Raw genomic sequence first — 19,983 nt, 5'->3', positions numbered from 1 at the left:
TAGGCAATCTGCTCTAGCATTTCCGCGATCTGTTGCGCGAACTGCAAGTCGGCAGTTGAGAAGCTGATGGCGACCTGCGTGGATACCTGTCAGATGAGGTCACGCCATGGTTGGGGGTTTAACTCACTGCCGTCACACTCCGAATCATACCAAAAACTGTCGATGTAGCTGGATCCAGGCTCGTCAGGGGGCTGGCAAGATCCAGGGCCAACTTGAACCTCTCGAGAGGTACTTGAATGGATTGCAAGTATCTCACCCCTCTCAGGAAAGCTGACTCTTGGGTTGCTTCATTGTCGATCTCTCCAAGTTCCCTGAAAAGCTGCTCAACATTTCTGCCCTTGAGAATGGCAATATCTATATCTTTTCCAAGACTTTCGACCGCCTCGCGATATGCTGCACTCCACAGGTCTAGAGAAACGTCGTCCACTCGCTCAACAAGGACTGAAGGGTCGGGAGAAAGGGTCTCTGGAAAGTTGACCTGACGAGAAGTATCGTTCGTTTCCGCTTGAGCGCCTTCAGTATCAGCGTCGGGTGTACCGTCGTCTGCCGGAATGGAATACAACAAGCCTGCTGTAGATGGCCGGCTGCCTGAGGTTTGAGTTTCGCTGGTGAAAATCACTGATTAGCATAACATTGGTGATAGGAGAGAGAAGAACATTGACTCACAGGCATGTGTGCCTCTTACTTCTACGTGCAAATGGATTGCGGGACGTTGAAACCGCCTGTTTCAGTCGCACACAACACCGATGCACGAGGCCCTCACCTCGTGTTGGTGAAGACATGACGGGTGGTGAGCACTGTTGAGTCTTTTCCCTAGAGCTTGGGCAGTTGCTAGCCATTCAACGACTTGACTTAATCACTCTACACCATGAGACATTGGGAAGGTATATGAATAGATAGGAAGGTGGCCAGTTCAACAACAGAGACGAGAGATGGGAGCATCTGTGATACCTATGCCTCAGGCATCCAGGTCAAGATCCCCAGGCCTGGTGGACCGCGCACCCCTGACTAGCCTAAGAGCTAAGAAATGATGGATCAGAAGGTGGGACGGATCACGTGAAAGCACGCCTGCCTATTGGCTTAGCAGCCCTGCTAAACGGAGTAGGCCCACACCGGTTCCACTTGGTGCCCTTGTCAAGCAGGCACGATCTGGGAGATCCAATTCTCCACTTGCACCTAAAACACGGCCATTATTCCCATCATTCACCATCGCATTTAAGCTGCATCACGACCTGTTTCTTGAGCTTTTCTTGGGCTTTCTCTTGCAGACCCGCCGTGATTTGAGGGGAGGGGCGCATAATCACCTCCGTCACCTGTCTTGGATACCCCCGGATCAGTTACGCCGAACCTCAGAGGCACACGCCTACAAACTACCACTCCGCCATCTCCACAACAAAGACATCCTTAGCCGACCGTTTCATCGTCTGCATCATCAGGCTTGACGAAGAGCACCCGATCGCAATTTCGTTCCAGCGGATCTTCTTACCTGGCTCTCCGCTGCCAGAAGTACTCTCTTTCAAAGGCTCAGAGTATTGAGAGTCCTGCACAACCCTTGTTTGTTCGTTGCTACCCTAAGCTCATGGCACGTCTTTGGTAAATCCACCCTAACATTAAGCGATCGGCAAACTCAACTGACTTTTCTCCTCCTCTAGCGATACGAGACCCTGAACGACAAAACCACCATCGACGTTAACGATCGCGCCTCAACATGGGCTATCAAGCGAAAGACCCGTACCCCGCACCAGGGCTAACATCCGACAAAGGCTCCCAACCAGTAACGGTTGGCTTTTTGGACCTGCCTGGACCGGTGCGCGAGGGCATTTACAAACACGTGCTCACCATCAAACATCCCGTCTATCTTTTCCAAGATTTCGGACGACGTGTCGAGGCCTTTGCCCCCGACCAACCCAAGTGGTGGATTGCGCTACTGTACACCAACCGACAAATCTCCAGCGAGGCCAAGGCTGTCCTCTATGATAACAACAATTTCCATTTGATGGACAACCCTCAGAAGCACGGCGCCCTTTTGCAATCTTTCCTGGGTAGCATTGGCTCCCATAATGCTAATGTCTTATCCCGTCTCTGCATCGGCTTCCCGGTCGCGGAGAAGGCGCAGGGTCAACCTCACACAGTAACCATCAGACAGGACAGCCTTCAGAGTTTGAGCCTTATTCGAGGACAGTGCACCAGACTCAAGACTTTGGAAATGCAAATGTGCAAAGAAAACTCCAAGCTCCTGGCTGGGGCGCGCGAGGAAGATGCCCAGCTTGTTCGCGACGCGTTGCTGCGAGTTGATGCGCAGTTGAAGACCATTTCCTCGCTCAAGAATGTCGTCGTTAGACTCTCCATCAAGGGTGTGCCCTCTCTGGTGGTTGATACGATGCGAGGCCTTGCGTGGGTCGTCCTTGATGGCTAATGCGGCTGCTGGACAAGTCATCCATCGCATGCCTATACATCGATCCGGGTAAGCACCGTGGTGGTTACGGTGTTTTACAGTACTGGATTTCCGTCTAGCCATGTGTCGATGACTTTGGTCTCTGTTCTTGTGTCTGGTGATATCCTTTAGAGATGCGATCGAGGACAACAATTCACAGTTGCAAGGGCTTCCTGTGGTGTCTATTGGGTGCGGAAAATTGTCTCTTGCTGGTTTTGGGTTGAGGAGATACCACGACAACATTGGCATTTCAGGGAAAACTGGATAGCATTGATCGTCTAAAACTGGTGTTGGCCACACTGCCGATTCCAAAAGCTGGAATGATGCGCATCATCCGTAGGGGGGTTGCAACGTGAACATGCTGCCTGATGGCAGCTAGCCTCCCCTTAAACGGCAGCTTCTCTTGTCGATTATTGTAGTCCAAGCCCAAAAGATGAATCGGTGTGCTGACGACCTGAATAGCAGCTGGCATGATCATCTGCGCCGTTCGCAAGCTTGCCTCCTCCGAGCTGACAAGCGAGGATAGTGGGCCATTTACGGGAAGTTGATGTAGCTTGGGCGCGATGATGCTTGGCATGTTGAATGATGCAAAGACGGTAACGGCGTCTCTTGCCGTAAATAGAGCAAAGCTCCGGCGTGGAACAGCTGCTTTAAGGGCCGAAGTTCCAAGAAGATTCGCAAAATATCCATCCTTGTAGACGCAAAGTCCTGTGCTGACGGCGGTTGTGGCAAGGAACTTGGGCATGGTGGAGGATATTGTGGTAATGTCCAGGTCGTTTGAGGCGGCGTATATGGAATCACACAAGTTGGCAGTCGAGTATGTTCCAAAGTAGACGAGGAATGGAATGATGATTCCTCCAACTGGTGGCATCTTAGGTCTGGAAAGAAAGGACCGTATGGTTGTGCCTAGTGAAGCTCCTGTAGCCGCCTTGCGCACCACGACGCTATTCAAGTGAGTTAGCAATGATGAAGTAGAGATTTCCAGTTGCATGAGTACTCACATGTCAATTGCCGTGACCCATGGTGAGACGAGGGCCGAGGCGCATGTAGCGGAGAGGAGATCCACGCCAAAGATTGCCCAGATCGGGCGTTTCTGGGCATCAGCAGCCGGGACCGTAGCCATGATTCCCTCTGAGTTATCGGAGAAGTATAATTTTGACAACAAGTCAAAAGGCTTGGACACCTGGATATCGGAAGTGAAAGAGCTCAGGTGAAGTCTTGAAGATGATACGTTCAAACGGAAGAAGAAAGTGAGAGTTTGGTGCGATAACCTTGGATGGTTCCGCTAATAAAGTCAGCCACCATCGTCGGCTACGCTAACCTTGTTGTAAGCCGCTCTCCCCAGTTTCTGCCAATGTGGGGAAGGTTCATGACCAATAGCGAGGTTCGAGGCCCCTCTCTTCAAGACAAACTTCCGCCACAAACCAGGACCTATTTCAAGACGGTATTTGACGGTATAAGAGGTGAATAGATCGCCAAGTTGACAATGTTCCTCTCGTTAAGTTAGACGCTTCTCTCTCGAAGGAGCAAAGAATGCAGGCCACATGTCATATTCCCTCCTCTTGTCCATACTCTGATGCATCCACAAACTCATCATCAGAACCACCAGACTCTTGACCGTCATTTTCACTCGAGTTAGAGGCAACCACTTCCAGCAATGGATAAAACGCCGCCTTCACTTCTTCCGTCACAGGCTGTTCTCGTGTTTCAAACTCTTCTCTAGCCGTCAACCCATTCTTATCTCTAGCCTCCACATCCAAACCCTTCAGACCAAAGCTCGCCAGCGTCTCGAGAGTTTTTCATCACCAGATTCGGCAGCAGCATGAAGAACAGTGGTTCCCTGACTATCACGCAAATAATCTGCGCCTAGCCGTAGAAGCATGGCTTGTCCTTGATGAGCGTTAAAACCAACAGCCATTAGAAGCGGCGTCATGCCGTTGTTCTGTGAAGCATTTATATCTGCTCCTCCCTCGTACAACAGCTGAAGCACATCGACGGCGTTGTAGCGGGCCGCAAATGCAAGAGGCGTCGCTGGTATTTTAGCAGTTTGAGGATCAATCTTGGCGCCAGCCGCCAACAACCTCTTGATGGCTGATGCATTGTTTCTCTCCGCAGCAAAGTGCATGAAATTTCTGCCCTGCCTCTCATCGACCATGTCAATATCTGTCCCAGCCTCGAGGAACAGATCAACCAGCTCTAGACACGTCGACTCTGGCATGTCTGAGCCGAGCGCAAACCCCAGCGCTGAGCTTCCTCCTGACGACTTGATGTTGACGTCGGCGCCGGCCTTGACAAGGGCTCGTGCCTTGGGTAGATCGCCCCGTTCGGCCGCGTACATCAGGGGAGTGTGACCTGATCCGTCCTTTGCGTCGAGTTGGGTGAGGATCTCTTGGCTTTGACTTTCGAGGATCGGGACGAGATCGACGTGGCAATGCCCAACAACAATCTTGTGGAGGAATGTCAAACCCAGGTCGTCTATGCAGCCAGAAAGTGGAAAGATCTTTTCCAGTTCGTCAAGGTACTCCAGTGGTTCATCTCTTGACAGGAGCATCCTGCCCACTTGGTGTCTCGCCGAAGTGCCAAACATGTCTTCCTGATCGGGGTCAGCGCCGGAAATTAGCAGGAGCTTGATGATTTCGAGTTTTGTAGTCCAGGGCAAGGGCCCAACTAATGCTAGATGCAGCACTGAACGGTCATCTCCATAGTAGACTTCGATGACTGCCGACTTGTTGACTTGAAGAATATGTCGGATGTTTTCCACAGTGCCTACTTGCACTTGGTATAGGATATTCATTGGAGATAAGTAGTATTCCATACGACGGCGAGGCACGACGGCCAGCGTGAACCTCTCCGTGGTGTCGACGAGTCCATGGATGGCATAGTTGAGGAACCAGAGTGGAAAGGCATATGTGAACCTCAGCCGGACGTATCTGCCATTCGAGCATGAGGACAAGTTACAGGGAGGTCTTGATACTGGACATCCCGTGTATCCAACAAAAAGAGAGCCGATAACGGACCGAAGAACCCTAGGTAGCCGAAGCGAGAGACCTTGATTTGACGTGGCGTGACATTTGCATCGGCAGTTGCTCAAACATCGAGTGCCCATGAGTCGGAGGGAAAAGAACAATACCGAGTTCAGAAACTCTGGGCGGTAGGTTGAAACCGGTGTTGGTCTATTAATCATTGGATCAACTTGGCTTGCACGTAGTGTTTGCTGGGCCAAGACATTGGAGACTAGTCTTCGCACGATAGCAATTCGTTCTCTAGCCTCTTGATCCAGCAGTGACGATTCTGGATGCCGTGTCTTGTCCTCAGTTTGAGTTGCTGAAGCCTGGTGGTCTCGCTGTTCGAGTGATCCAGAGGTGTGGTCCGTGATGGCCGCGTCTAGGACACCCTGCTCGGTGCCCACCGGCGCATGAGAATGAGAATTTCCGAGCCGACTGCCATCCGGTCTGTTTTCCTTGAGCCTCTGTACTATCACAGTCTGACTATGGTGGACATCAAGACGAACATCCCGCAGCTCTAGCAAAATCCTAGTCGACATGGAACTATGCTGAAGTTAGATATGGACCTTCCAAAATGTAGTGGGATCACTTACGTATTATGGGCCACCAGCAGCTCGTTGATCTTCAGCCGAACCTCTTTTAGTCTAGTTTGAAGCTCCGAGGCGCGTGATTTTTTGAGACACCATTTGACTCTCTTATGCGTCATCTTCTCCCCAAGAAGTTTCTGCGCCAGCGCATCCAGGTCAGTCAAGATAGACTCGGCCTTTAAGAGCTGCGCTTCCAAATCTTGGAGGGCGGCCACGCCATCTGGTGTGTCGAGTCCGGTAGCTTCAGCAGTTCTTCTCACATCGTCAACGCGCGCCAGTACAGCCTTGAGATCCGCAGCCTCGTTAGAAAGCGCTCGAACAAGATCAGGGGCGTTCCTGAGTTGAGTCTGCAGGTTGCGAAGAGCACTGAATGCCCGGGTAGCGACATCAAGCAGTCCAGCCACCGAGGCAATCAGCGAGATTGGCTCCGCCATGTTCGCGATGCAGAGTGACTTTTTGATATTCCAAGAAAGGCGATCATGCGATCGAGTTGAGTCCTGCCTTGAAACTTCCCCTCTTCTACCCTGGGTCAGCCTCACGCTTGAAGTCTGCCTTGGGTCTAGTTGCTTCAGCTCAGCTGCATCTCGACGCCCACTATTGGCATTGACAGCCAATAACCAGACGCGGTAGCCCTCCATTTCAAAAGAAGGATGGAACACAGTAAACAGGTTTGCGGATAGCAAAAGTGGAAGATACCTCTTACTCATACGGGGATAATTTAGGGCGTTTATGCTGCTTGACAAGAAAAAAGAAGAAGAAAAGAGCAAGTTTTCTCAGCAAGTCGCGGCCGTAACACGGTCCCGATAATGTTATTGACTGCCAACGTATGCGTACATTGGCTGTAGTCCCTGTGCTCCCAACCGATTTCCCACAACTCCCTCCTGGCTAGTAGACAAAGGCAGTGCAAGGATCCTTAGGGAGCCTAGCTCCCCCATGAGTTGTCCTAGGGCTTTACTACTTTACTCTGCCTTGGTGTGAATCTGTTAGAACCCCCAAGTCTTCTGTTTATCGTTGAGAGACCAGGGCTAGATATGCGCTAATAGAGAGTGTTTCTACTGCTTCGGCCATCCTGTCGCCCAGGCACCCCTGCCTCTGTCCTGCACGGAGCCGATAGCACTCGGTGCATGAGGGATAACTCAAAGATTCCAAGATGCGCGGGCTCGAAGCCTGGCCACTTGAGCTCCTGATAGGCTCTCGGACATTTTCTACCCACGGCAATTCTCCAAAGTCCGAAAGGCCGGCCATCGGGTTCCATTACTGTACCCGTGGCGGCTGGATTGGGGCCCATTCGGCCGAGGACACTGACATGCCAACGCCTGACAGGGACTAAGTGTTGGCGGTGGGGAGGAACCACTAAACATGTGGCCAGACCCCTGCGGTTGAGTCAGGTCTATTCAGTCTGATTCCTTTCTAACGACATCGGCTATGGACAGCTGGGGCGTATAACCTATTCCGTCCGATGGGTAACTTGAACAGAGTTACTCATCAGCATAACTATTTGCGAATGACACAGGCTACAGCCATGCAAGAAACTTAACAGGATGTGACAATGAGTAACAGAACCAATTTGAAGCGCTGACAGGTCTAGAATGATTCGAGTAGGCGAGCCAGGAACGGGAGGACAGACGGGCACTAACAATCACGAAAGCTATTCCTGGAATACTGCTTTCACCTTTTCAAGCTGAGGTTAGCGGGACCATGGCTGAGACAACAGGGACCTACCTAGCACTAAAGCAAGCTACCTAAGAAATAATAAGGATGGGACTTTGCTGTGGTTGCAGTTTCAGGGGGTTTAGAGTGGATGTATGAGTCGAATAGATCATCAGCTTTCGCATTTTAAGTTAACATCCGCGCCGCCCCCAAAAATTACTACCACTTCCCCTACGTCTTGGTGAGCTTTCCAAGCTCACCAGGTCTGACAAGACGGAGTGCTCTCCACCGCCAAGCTATCTAGATCTGTCTCCACTCGAAATGAGAGGCAAACTGCAACTTCGGGCTTTTGTTCAGCCCTCCGCCAAGAATCTCCTTAGTCCTCCTTCTCTGACGGGGGTGATGAGCTGCCTGCTTCCCCCTTCGCTTCAATCGTGGCCACGGAGCCTCTAGCGTCACGGCAGCGCTTCTTCACCGACAAAAAAGCCGTCCCATGCAGAACCAGCCACCAGGCAAAAAGGACCGGCAGGGCCTCCTTGACGGGGTTGGCACACCCAGACCAAGCATAGATCAACAAGGAGTAGAGATGACGCGAGGGCATTGCCCACCCAATTCGGTAGAAGCCGGCCATGACTTCAAAAGGAAAGACGGAGCTGCTCACGTTTATGATGATCCATGTGACCAGGAAGTAGGGCATGTACTTCATGGGGACAAAGGTGCCAGTAGAGGACTCTAGTAGCTGCCATTGCACGTCCAGGTACAAGAGATAGATTCCGAACGACTTGCCGTAGACTACCGAGCCAACGATCCAGTCACCTCGGAAAGCCCAAATGTATCCTGTAACAACTATGCTGAGGATGGCACAGTATGTCTTGCCAACAATGAAGCGGAACAGGTAGACATCTCTGACCTTGACCTCTCTGAAGAAGCCGCTCATCTGACCCCCTACGTTCATGCCCAAACAGAGGAAGAACTGAACGAGAGTCGGTATAACCATATTGACCGTGTTGTAGAAGACGCGGGACGGCTGAGTGGTGGGTAGAATAAGGTCGGGGAGTAGCGCTAGCGGGTTGAGAAAGGCGGTTTCTGATGCCTGTGTCGCGTTTTCAAACAGGGTGATATTGTTCATGAGGAGAGATTTCTGGATCGCGTCCCGTGATACTGCGTGGATTTGGCGGATGCTGCTGAGTAGGACAGAGTCCGCGATAGTAGGATAGCGCGCCTGATTGTAGGTATAGTAAATGGCGCTAGTATCGGACGAGTCTTGCAGGGCGTTTGCCAAGTCAGCCGAAGCGTTGGCGGGGACAGTGACGGCAGCCCAGTAATCTGTGTGACAAACTGCCTCTTTGACTTTGGCCGTACTATCAAATTGGCCAACTTGTCCGATCTCGATCGAGGGAAATTTGCTTGATCCCAGACTGGCAGCGACCTGTGTGACTGCCCTGCCGACTTGGCCGCCGTCGAGATCCACGATGAGCATCTTTAGGGCATGATATCGGTCTGCTTGGTGGTGTGACGTCCCGAAGAGGTACGACATGACGCCGAGAAGCATCAGCATGAGCTGGATCGCGGTTTGGGCTGTTGGTACGATGGTAGCTTGCCATCGCGGACGCCACTGGCCGAGCCCTACTCGCTGGGAGCTGACTTCAGGAGATGGAGTGAGGACGGACGCCATTGCTAGTGAAATTAAGGCTGGTACGACGGTTCTGATCGATGTAGAGGGCAGTGTCTGGATGTTTCGTAGAAGCGTTGGAGATCTGGGACGGCAACCCTTTGGGTTTGAAGGCACAGGGGAGAGAGAAAGGCGGCAGATTCTCACTATATCGGGGGTCCCAGTGAGACTCCACCAAGTTGTGGTTACCAGGGTAGGAAGCCATGGAAAACGATCGCATAGTGCCGGCCGGCAAATAGTGGTTAACAACACGAGGGCACAACTCAGGCCCACGACGTTGTCGTGTAACCCACCGCCTCTGGAGCACTTATACCTGATTGGCCCGCGACTTCGGCTTTCCAAGTTGGTCGCGAGCCGCGAGCGGGACGGGAGGTCTCGAGGTTGATCGCCCATCGCCCCTTTTTCTAGGGAGTTGCGTTGTCTTTATTCTAATTAGATTGGCTCGTGTTAGTGGGGGAGAAGCAGGCAACGCTACCTTGGCAAAGTTTCATAGATTTAGCGTCTTACCATTTCCAACGCTGAGTGGGCTCGCTGTATGTCGCAGCCTTGCAACCACAGCGTCCAACCCGCCCCGTTGCTGGAGAGCTCAGGCCTTTCTACCGTTTGAGTAGCCGCCTCATGCAGGCCGCCGTGGGACTCTATGCAGCAGTTGACGTCATGCTTCACAGCCCGTGCTCTGCGGATTCGCTGGTCCTCTCGAGATGATTCATCAAGTTGTGACCACTTCACGGCCGTTGTTAGACTCCGGGACACCGGCGAATAGTGAGGGCCGGGGTAAAAGGAAGGATGCGATGTCTCCGACATAGCTTTGGGCTACGAATGGACATAAATGAAGGTGATTCTGACACCAAGAATTCCAGGCACACTCATCCCAGCCCATCCAACCCACAATCATTTCATCTACCGCTTGTATCTTCTCTCCTCGCCATAATCTCGTTTCAAGTACCCCAAAGAGCCACTCTATACACCATCAAACATGTCTGGAAAGTTCCTCATTACCGGTGGCTACGTTGCTTCCTTGGATGACTCCCTGGGAGACTTTGCCAGCGGCGCCGTGCTCGTCGAGGACGGCGTTATTAAAGCTGTTGGCAGAGCGGAGAATATCTCTGCCCCTGACGCCGAAGTTATCGATGCCTCTGAAGGCGTCATTGTTCCCGGCATGATTGACACCCATCGGCATGTTTCTATGAGCTTGACACGAGGTATCGGGGTGGACCAACATCTTTGGCACTTCCTCTCCAACACTTACCTCCGTTGGCTGCCATCAACTAGTGTCGAGGATATGCGCACGTCTGCCCTCGTCGGTGCGCTAGAAGCATTAGACAGTGGAGTGACGACCATCATGGACACCTGTGAGTCGTTCCACTCAGCCGAGCATGCGGACGCCGAGTTGCAGGGCTTGAAGGATTCTGGTATCCGGGCCTTCTTCTGCTATGGAATGAGCGCGGATCAATATGGCGACATCCCTGAAGGAAGACCGGGGTGGGAAGCGCGAATGTCGCATGTCAAGCAGATGGTCCTTGATGAGCGAAACGAACAGCGCGACGTCCTCGTGCGGATCGCTCTCCAACTCAGTCAGTCTGGGACAACCCCGTTCTCGTGGATGGGAGATGAGCTGGCCCTGGCTAAGGAATATGGGTTACTCTGCTGCTCGCACTCGACTGCATTCCCCAACTCCAACTTGACCAACGATGTTGAGACCCGGGCAGACTTTGGTTTCATGCACCCTGGACATGTATACATTCACAGCACCAACCTCACCGATCACGAGATGGGCCTCATTGCCAAGAGTGGAGGCAAGATTGCACTCTCGACTGACACGGATGTACAAATGGGCATGGGCTACCCTCCCCTCCGCCTGGCTCTCCAGCACGGCCTGCGACCATCCCTTAGCATCGACACATCGAGCTTCTCCCCGCCAGACTTGTTGTCGCAAATTCGCTTGCAGCTGCAGGTGCAGCGTGGACTAGACCACGAAGCCGAACACAGAGCCCGCCGACCAGCCATGAAGATGGATTTCACTGCCAAAGATGGGCTGATCTGGGCCACGCGGAACGGCGCAGAAGCAGTTGGGTTGGAGGATAAGATTGGTACCCTGACACCTGGGAAACGGGCTGACATTGTCATTCTGACCAACAAGCGTTCCCTTAGCGGATCGGCCAACCCCTTCGGGACTGCTGTCATGCACTCTACTCCGGCGGATGTAGATTTCGTCATGGTGGACGGCAAGATCATGAAGCGTGACGGGCAGCTCGTCAACGTCGACGTCCCCGCCATACGCAAGAAGGCCCGGGAAGGGCTCCAGCGAATCCTAGAGAACTTGAAGACGGCTCGACCAGAGCTGACCCAGGATGAGATTGAAAATTTCTTTCGCATGGGAGAAAAGTCCCACCGCGCCAACGTGGCGGAAGCATATGCACATGGAGCAGAGGTAGGGGACTACCTTAGGAACTAGAGTCGGTAGTGAAGGCCCTCGTAGGAATTGGCTGCTCAGCAGTAAAAACCTGCTATGATTGAGTGTAGGGTGGATAAGGGACTAAGAGATTGAATTGGGACGGGCCCTACCTTTGACCAAATCTAAATAGAATAGAACATTTAGTTGGAGTGTTGTTAATGAGGCTTTAGACGTAACCTTGTGAGACATGAGAGCTGGATGATGTGGTATAATCACTGCACAGACTAGCTTTCATCACATCTATTCTTGATGCTCAACGCCCGCCTACTTCAGGCAATAGAACAGTAAGAAAGAGCCCAATGTTTTGGTATTGGGATATGATGCTCTGTTTTGTTGAGATGTTATTCTTTGTTCTATAGTTGAGCCCCGGCCCTCGATGCGATAATGCGGTCAGAAGACAGAATGCTTGCCCTCGATGGGACAACTACGCCAGAAGATATCTTTATACTAACCGTAATCTCTTGCGAGCCTCATCAGGAACCCAATTTTAAAAGGCATGGCAGTTGCAATGATTGTTTGGGCTGGGCATTTCCAGCAGGAGACGGTTTGCTTATTTACCAAGCCGATCAAGCAGACATTCACAGGATAAATTGATATTTGCGAGAGTCAAGAGAAGAGATTGTATTTAACTTTCTACACCCAGTTGCAAGAATAAAAAACAACAAGTTATGCATCTACAGTTTGAGGAGCCTGTGAGTCATATCAAGACTGATGTGGTTCACAACTCGTTCGCATCCCCATTTTGCGAGTGAATTCGTGAAGGATCAGGTTTAGTAACAGCATTATTATCAGCATCCTTGACGCGTTCCCAGAAACGCTCTCCACTCTCAGGATCGTCGGCAAAGAGCGTGTCAACGACTTGTCGCTTTGGCGTCTCTCCCATCCATCGAAAGAGAGAAATATCACGGAACTCATCCGCACGAAAGACCTCGAGCATCTCGACAGGTTCGTCACCGATATTCTCAACAAAGTGGCCCATGTTCCGAGGTGTGATTCCCACGTCGCCGGGGAGAAAGTCAAAGGTGCGAGCCTCGCCTTGCGCAGCAAAGATGGTTACGCGTGCTCGACCTTTGATGAAGAATGACCACTCGTCGGCGTTGGGATGCCAGTGCATCTCGCGGATTGCCCCTGGCTGGATAATAACATGCGCGGCAGCAATGGTTTTGGAGATGGGAAATGTCCTTGAGTCGACAATCCTGACCTCACCGCCGGACTGCCGATCTGGCTCTTGGTCAAGCATCTTATACGTGAAGTTGTATCGAGATTTCTTGACCCTTTTCCCTCTAGGAGCTTCCTCTTCAATAGACCCCGGCTTGCTTCCTTGGAAGATGTATTTCTCGCTAGCTGGAACGTGGGCGAAGACTTCAGGTGCGAGGTTAAAGTTTTTGGCGATGACTGACTTGGGGGTGTGGGCTATTTCAAGGTGAGCAAAGAGCGGCTGTTGAAGAAATTGTGCAAGTAGACTTACCAAACCAGTCAGTGAGGATAAAAGTTGACTCTTCAGAGAAGTGACCATCGTCAAAGATGAGAAGGAATTCGGTCCCATTCTCACTCAGTCCTTGCAGAGAATGAGGTACTCCGCTGGGGAAATACTGAACCATGTCAACTCTGCCGCGCGCATTTCAAGAATTCAAACCTACCCATAAATCACCCTTCTTCAAATCATCGATAAAGTTGCCGCCCTCGTAGTCAAGCGCGGTTACACGTACCTCGCCATCTAGGACATAGGCCCACTCGGCCTCCTTGTGCCAGTGAAGTTCCCGGATGACGCCCTCTCCAAGGCGCATGTTGACGCTAGCAAGTTCAACACTTGTAGGCAACTCACGGATAGTCGTCTGTCGGGTCCAGCCTCCTTCCTACCAGTATCTCGTCAGGTTGAGTTGTTGGTTGACAAGGCTCAGACAGCAGAAACCCATCTGTCCATGAACTAGGGATGCTTACCTCGATGCGAATATGGGAATCGGCAAAGCTCCAACGCATATTGGCCACGTCACCGCGATCGGTGCTTGGCGGTCGTACTAGATCGGGATTCTGTCGAGAACGGTCTCTGTTCCAAGGACCTAACACGGAAGCCCCCAAGCCATTTCGCCACGGAAGCGGGTCTAGCTCATCGCCAACGGCGTCGATAGCGTTATCCAAGGGGTCTCTGTGGCCAGGCGTGAAGGGAATACGGCCACCTCCGGTAACGCTGCGGTAAGTCGAAGATAGACCAAGTCCATCCAACAGACGCTGACGGGGACCATCCTGCACAGGGACCCCGGTACAGGGGCAAAGGAGAAGTGCAAGACCCAACACTGTGAAAAGACTGAGCATGATGAGGAGAAGGATGTGACAAAAGCTAAAGGCGATGGGAGGTATGAGGCCCTGATGGAGAGGTCACAGGATGATTTCAAGCATTTGAAGCCATCGCTTGCACGGCGAATATTTGCTTGCCGAGTTTAAGATTAAGATGCTCAAAGGTATGCCATGAAGGTTCACGCAACTTTCGGCTGTCCTGCAGATCAGGGGTTATCGGTGCCGACAGGGGAGGCAGCTCGGCCGCGGGACGACGGTCAGCCCGAGAGTCAAGTTGGGTGCTCTACCCGTGAAGCTCGGCTCGGGGGCGCGGCCCGTGTGCTGCACTGATGAGTGATGGAGATGACTCACGGTTTGGAAGCCGCTTTTTACTTGGAATGCTTTCGATACTCGAAGGCTATCCTTTCATGACCTTCTACCTCATCCACTTCTATTCTAGAGGCTCCTCACAAATCGTTGTTTCCAAAGACATTAACGCAGTGCCATGGTAAATCCGTCGTCTACCGCCGTCAGCGGTGCAGCATGCCTTGACAGGGAGACACAGCCACTCCTCGGCCGGCAAATGGTGACTGAATCCTGGGTACAGAGGAGGATGGTGACAAGTGTGAGCCGGGATTGGGCTGACCTCGTCCTTTTGTCCTGCTATGTCATTACCGGGATGCTCGACAGCATCTCCATCTCAACATGGGGAGCGTTTGTATCCATGCAGACTGGTATGTATCGCACCCAAGGGGGTCCAGCCGGTCATCTGAACCGGGACTGACTTTGATGGTAGGGAATACCGTCTATCTTGGTCTAGGGCCGACTGCTGGGACAGACCGTTGGAAGAAATCTGGCACATCGATCCTCTCATTCTGTGTCGGATCTTTCTTTTTTAGCCGCCTACACAGACATTTTTCTCCCTCGCCCAAAAGCAGATACATCCTTTGCACGTCTTTCACCATACAAGCCTCCTTGATTGCAGCCGCTGCTGCGGTTATCAAATGGGGTCCCCAGGGTGGCGCTGATGGTAGCCCATGGCACGTCTTGATGCCTATCGCCATGGTGGCATTCCAGAGTTGCGGGCAGGCTATTACAAGCCGTGCTCTACAATACAACGCTCTTACAAGTGTAGTTTTAACGAGCATTTATTGCGACTTGTTTTCTGATGCTCAGTTGTTTCAGAGCATTCTCATCAATGCTGAACGGAACAGGAGGATGGCTGCACCGGCTCTACTTCTGACTGGAGCCTTGCTAGGCGGATTCCTTGCCAACAGCGCTGTGGGCGCTGCAGGTGCCTTATGGGTAGCGGGTGGACTCAAGCTTATGGTTGCTTTTACTTGGGGCTTATGGCCAGTTGAACAATCGGCAGTATGAGGGTGTAAGTCGGCTAGGCGAGTAATAGAATACACAAATTCAGACATTCCCTGCGAAACACATTCTCTGTGACTACCGGTACCTAGCCTGCAGCTCAATTCTATTATCCTGGAAGGTAGGGTGACGACCTTGATCTCGAAAATTAAGACGGAGACAGTTGACCAGGATGAGCCTTCTCAACATCAATGGTCAATATTTCCCCTTTGATGGAAGCGGGAAATGACCCAACCTCATGCTGATTCTGTTTCGCATTGAAGGTTCGTGTGTCAAACCTCCGACTAACTTACTTGCCTAACCGAAAGCGTACATTCTACCCCGGACTTGGCTACCGATCCGATCCGAGATGAGTGCCAGGGAAGCCTCGGACAAGGTGGGTCGCCTCGGCCCCGTGCTCGGGATCTACTGCTGGCCTGACCCGCCTTGAGCTTGATCCGATCGTGTTCTGCTGGCTGAAGATTGAATGAGGTGGGTGATCCAGTTTGCCCTATTGCCTCCTCCTTGACTAGACTTTGAAGTGGCTGGATTAGACGTCGATTTGAGAGCTGATCTTGTTACCCTCTTTACACCAATCTATGCTGCGACTGAACACGACCAGGTCGCAAAGAGAAAGAAAACAAAAATGGTGGTCCAGGAGAAATTACCCGTCATAGTGGCTGGTGCTGGTCTTGTCGGTGTACTACTAGGCCAGTTACTGAAACAGAATGGAATCCCGTTCGAGATTTACGACCGTGATGAGGGCCTGGGTTCTCGATATGGAGGATGGGCAATCTCACTCCACTGGATCGAGGCCGAGTTGAAGAGAGCCCTCCCAGAGGATATGTATGAGCGTATCAAGGCTGGTCACGTTGACCCAGAGAGTTACGCCACAGGTGACTTGGCCTTTTCCTCATGTTGCATTGCCTAATCTAACGCTTTAGGCTCGATCCCATTCAAATATCTCGACTTGGAAACGGGAGAGCCAACCGTCTCCTTCACCGTCCCGAGCTACCTCCGTGTCTCCAGATTCCTTGTGCGCAGTGTCCTAGCCGATGGCCTGGACATCCAATGGGCCACAGCCGTACGCAGTTTTGAGTCGGTCGATGAAGGCGTCCTCGTCAGACTCTCCAACGGGAAAACGACAAGAGGCTCTATGCTTATTGCATGTGATGGCAAGAACAGCGTCCTCAAGCGGTCCATCATTGATCCCGAACAATTGGACTTTACCGACTTGCCCATCGAGCTTGTTGGCTGCAAAGTACGGCTCGATCCACCGAGTGCCAAGAAACTCTTGGCCGTGAATCCCATCATGTGGCAAGGGGCTCACCCGCGTACGAGGTCATTCTTCTTCTTCTCGCTAAACTCGACTCCTCGAACGAATGGAACCGCGGAGACAAGTGAGGAGTATTACGAGGCTCAGTTCAACTACAGCTGGATAGCCATTCAGGGAGAGGAACAGCCTAGCACTTCTGCCGTGAGGCTTCGTCGGCTGAAAGAGGTGGGCTCTACCTTCTTTCCTCCCCTCCGGGAAGCTATCGAGGCTATAAGAGATGACGTGCAACTGCTCGACATTAAGATTCAGGACTGGTTGCCGGTGGAATGGGACAATCAAGGTGGCAGAGTGACAATACTCGGGGACGCCGCGCACGCCATGACCATGTGTAAGTCTCCCGCTCAAATATTCATGAATGATCAGCCTAGGCTAACCGAGATGCAAATTCAGATCGAGGAGAAGGAGTCAACCATGGCATGTATGACGCCATTAAACTCGTGGAGCAGTTGAGGCTTTGGGAGGAAGGGGCCAAGTCCCTGGCAGAAGCGGTTGCGGCGTACGAGGGTGAGATGAGACCACGAGCTCGGGAAGGCGTGCTTCTCAGTAGACAGGCATGCTTGGATGCGCATTACGTCGAGAGGGTGCACTTGGGGCATCGGCTGTTTGGATATCGAGACCAGCTGTGATTAGACGAGTGGATAGAAACGTAGTTGGCATTAATCAGTAACCTCTCTAAGAAGACCTATCGGGTACAAAATGAAATAAAACGATGAGAGATAGGTTGTAAGACTTTTTTTTAACTATCCACCATGCTCTCACGTAGGCCGTCGACCATCGTTCTCTTGTTGCGTAGTGAACTGGACTGTTAGCTTCTCTGGAATAGTAGGCAAGTCTCCATCCTTGCCATCCCATCTACCGATCGAATCAACAAATACTGTCAGGTACATCAACCACGACGGATTGAGTTGGAAAACAGTTCTTCCTTGTATTATCAGAGTCAGATGTAGCGTCTTTGAAAAGTATCAGACTCTTAATTGGGGCCATAATTCCTAACTGAACATGAATTTGTTGAAGATCTGTTCTTTATTATAGTTACAGCCCGGCCCTCGATGGGTTAACTGAGCCCGAAGATCGAAAATGAAATTGATGTGCAAATGTCCTCCCACAACCTCGGATACACCAGGACAGCCTCCCCACCCATTAATGTATAATTGCCGTCTTCAGGGCATTTCCCTAAGCTTCAAGTGGACATGCAGACCTGACTGAACCACAAAGAACGTTGAGGAACGCTGAAGCGGTTGGTCAGGGTTGACGAGCTGCAGGTGGTATCTCCGAAACAGCTCGGGAAGCACCTTGGACATCTCCAACAGAGCCAAGTGGCGACCAAGACAGACGTGGGAACCACCGCCAAACTAAATCCATGGGTTAGCACCTTGTTCAATAATCACCCCGCAGTAGACTTGCCTGGTACATGGACCGCTCCATGACTCTCAGAGTATCCTTGTCGGCTTCTAGCCATCGCTCTGGCCTGAAATTGTCGGCGTCTTGGCCAAAGACTTGCTTGTCTCGGTGCACCACCCAGCCGTTCACGGCCACCTCGGTTCCGCCGGACAGCTTCAGCCCGCCGATCTCAGCGCCTGTGGGAGGCACCCTTCGGGAAATATTGAGCCCTACAGCGGGACTCACCCTCATGGCCTCCTTGAGGCACGCCTGGAAGTAATGCAGCTTCTGCGACTCGTCATACTGAACCATTTCACTCAGGCTGGCGGACATGATCTCTTTGGCTAAGGCGTTGTGCACGCGAGGTTGAGACAAGACGTGCCACATGAAACTCTGCATGGTCGAGGCAGTGCTATCACTGCCGGCAAAGATTGCCCCGTGCGCAATACCAAATACATCTCCATGACTGAGTGCCTCGGGATTCTGCTTCTGCGCCTGCATAGTCGAGTTGAGGAGGTCAGTAAACTTGGCGAACTTTTGATTGCCAGGCTTAACTCGACTCTCGAGCTGATCGAGGGCGATCCTGGTTATCAAGGGCATCTTGGAGGCAAAGTAAGAGATGTAGCCTCGGAGGGGGTTGCGGCGGAGGAACGGGTCTAGTCCTGGGATTTGACCAACAATACCGCTGTACCGGTTTGAACGGTTTATGGACTCCATCGCGCCTCCTACGTCGAACCCAGCCTCGAGGAACCCGAACCTTGTAGAAAAGGCAGCCTCGCCGAGGACGTCAAAGGCAAAGAAGTGCAACCAGTCTCCCAGATCGCACGTCTTGTTGCCATGGGCATACTCATCCAGCTTACACAGTAAAAGTCTCTCGGCTTCTTCGATGCGAGGCGTCGACTGTTGCATGGCCTGGAGGCTGAACCCGGGAGATGCGTACCGCTTTTTGACGCGATGGACGGACTCCCTCGCCTCTGTAAATATGTCTCGCTCGTATAGAGGAGGAAATACACCATAGAAGTCGGTCTTGTCAAGTCCCTTGCCTGTCTTGAATATGTCAAGAGCGGTCGTAGCGGACGAGAATGAGAGCTCGTTCGGGGCGGTACGTACGACGGGGCCTGACAAATGGTTACCTAGGGGATGAATAGAGGCTCAATGACGTAAAACGCACCGTATTTCCTGTGGGCTGATATGTAGTGCTCTTCGTTCTTGCCAGTCCAGACGCTCCAAACTGCACATGTCAGATGTGTCTCGCTCGGCCTTGATGAAAAAGCGCAAACCCACCTCTCCATAGACGTGAGACAGACGCCAACGGTGGCCCGGGAAAGTGTCGAAGGGGCAAAAAGTAACGTTTGTAAAGGCATCGAATCAAGATAAAAGCAATCAGACAGGCAAAGAGATGCTGTGTAGCAAAGGTCCGAGCCGTGGAGACAACGGAGAGCGTCACAGGAATATTACCGAGAAGCGCCATAGTTACGGTTGGAGATGATCAAGACGCAAAAAGATGTTATCCTGCATATGTATTACAAGGTCAAAGGGGCTACTCGATGGGACCAGCCGGTGTCTCTCACCCATGTCCGGGGTTGCTATGCTCGGGCCGCTTCAGTGTGTCCATCGGGCCGTTGGGGTCTGGTCCGAGTCAGCCCCAGCTCGGGATTTGAACCCTGCATCGGAACCTTCAGCTGCCACTCTCTGCTGTGAGGCGAGAGCCGTCCCGCGCCCTGGGGGCAAAAGTCGACGTTGGTACGAAGCTAGTTGCTCTCTGTGAGAACCGGCCTGCCTCGGGGGCTCACAAGCCCGGCTGTCTACTATCAAGGCCGGCAGGTCAAGTCAGGTCAAT

At 52.1% G+C, this 19,983-nt stretch overlaps 8 protein-coding genes across 8 annotated transcripts; 4 read left to right on the top strand and 4 right to left on the bottom strand.

Annotated features, from left to right (window-relative positions):
• Positions 1–1,708: 1,708 nt before the first annotated feature.
• NECHADRAFT_86959 (uncharacterized protein) lies at positions 1,709–2,416 on the top strand (the record flags this gene model as incomplete). Its single annotated transcript, XM_003042055.1, has 1 exon — positions 1,709–2,416. One exon carries the CDS (start codon positions 1,709–1,711, stop codon positions 2,414–2,416), a length of 708 nt encoding a protein of 235 aa, XP_003042101.1.
• A 268-nt stretch (positions 2,417–2,684) lies between these two features.
• NECHADRAFT_52487 (uncharacterized protein) lies at positions 2,685–3,557 on the bottom strand (the record flags this gene model as incomplete). Its single annotated transcript, XM_003041990.1, has 2 exons — positions 2,685–3,378; positions 3,436–3,557. 2 exons carry the CDS (start codon positions 3,555–3,557, stop codon positions 2,685–2,687), a joined length of 816 nt encoding a protein of 271 aa, XP_003042036.1.
• Positions 3,558–8,052: 4,495 nt separating this feature from the next.
• NECHADRAFT_97419 (uncharacterized protein) lies at positions 8,053–9,213 on the bottom strand (the record flags this gene model as incomplete). The annotated part of the gene is made up of 2 exons (XM_003041989.1): positions 8,053–8,769; positions 8,839–9,213. 2 exons carry the CDS (start codon positions 9,211–9,213, stop codon positions 8,053–8,055), a joined length of 1,092 nt encoding a protein of 363 aa, XP_003042035.1.
• A 1,111-nt stretch (positions 9,214–10,324) lies between these two features.
• Positions 10,325–11,803, top strand: NECHADRAFT_86956 (uncharacterized protein; the record flags this gene model as incomplete). Its single annotated transcript, XM_003042054.1, has 1 exon — positions 10,325–11,803. One exon carries the CDS (start codon positions 10,325–10,327, stop codon positions 11,801–11,803), a length of 1,479 nt encoding a protein of 492 aa, XP_003042100.1.
• A 718-nt stretch (positions 11,804–12,521) lies between these two features.
• NECHADRAFT_86955 (uncharacterized protein) lies at positions 12,522–14,116 on the bottom strand (the record flags this gene model as incomplete). The annotated part of the gene is made up of 4 exons (XM_003041988.1): positions 12,522–13,216; positions 13,272–13,395; positions 13,444–13,659; positions 13,745–14,116. The coding sequence occupies 4 exons, from the start codon at positions 14,114–14,116 to the stop codon at positions 12,522–12,524; spliced, it is 1,407 nt and encodes a 468-aa protein (XP_003042034.1).
• A 466-nt stretch (positions 14,117–14,582) lies between these two features.
• NECHADRAFT_52624 (uncharacterized protein) lies at positions 14,583–15,454 on the top strand (the record flags this gene model as incomplete). The annotated part of the gene is made up of 2 exons (XM_003042053.1): positions 14,583–14,811; positions 14,874–15,454. The coding sequence occupies 2 exons, from the start codon at positions 14,583–14,585 to the stop codon at positions 15,452–15,454; spliced, it is 810 nt and encodes a 269-aa protein (XP_003042099.1).
• Positions 15,455–16,073: 619 nt separating this feature from the next.
• On the top strand, positions 16,074–17,389 carry NECHADRAFT_52495 (uncharacterized protein; the record flags this gene model as incomplete). Its single annotated transcript, XM_003042052.1, has 3 exons — positions 16,074–16,323; positions 16,372–17,091; positions 17,154–17,389. 3 exons carry the CDS (start codon positions 16,074–16,076, stop codon positions 17,387–17,389), a joined length of 1,206 nt encoding a protein of 401 aa, XP_003042098.1.
• Positions 17,390–17,923: 534 nt separating this feature from the next.
• Positions 17,924–19,614, bottom strand: NECHADRAFT_52492 (uncharacterized protein; the record flags this gene model as incomplete). Its single annotated transcript, XM_003041987.1, has 4 exons — positions 17,924–18,115; positions 18,192–19,261; positions 19,315–19,374; positions 19,428–19,614. The coding sequence occupies 4 exons, from the start codon at positions 19,612–19,614 to the stop codon at positions 17,924–17,926; spliced, it is 1,509 nt and encodes a 502-aa protein (XP_003042033.1).
• Positions 19,615–19,983: the final 369 nt, after the last annotated feature.

Source organism: Fusarium vanettenii, assembly GCF_000151355.1.
Source record: "Fusarium vanettenii 77-13-4 chromosome 11 genomic scaffold NECHAsca_39_chr11_5_0, whole genome shotgun sequence".
In the NCBI taxonomy this organism is placed as follows: Eukaryota; Fungi; Ascomycota; class Sordariomycetes; order Hypocreales; family Nectriaceae; genus Fusarium; species Fusarium vanettenii.
This window is presented reverse-complemented; position numbering and strand designations above follow the sequence as displayed.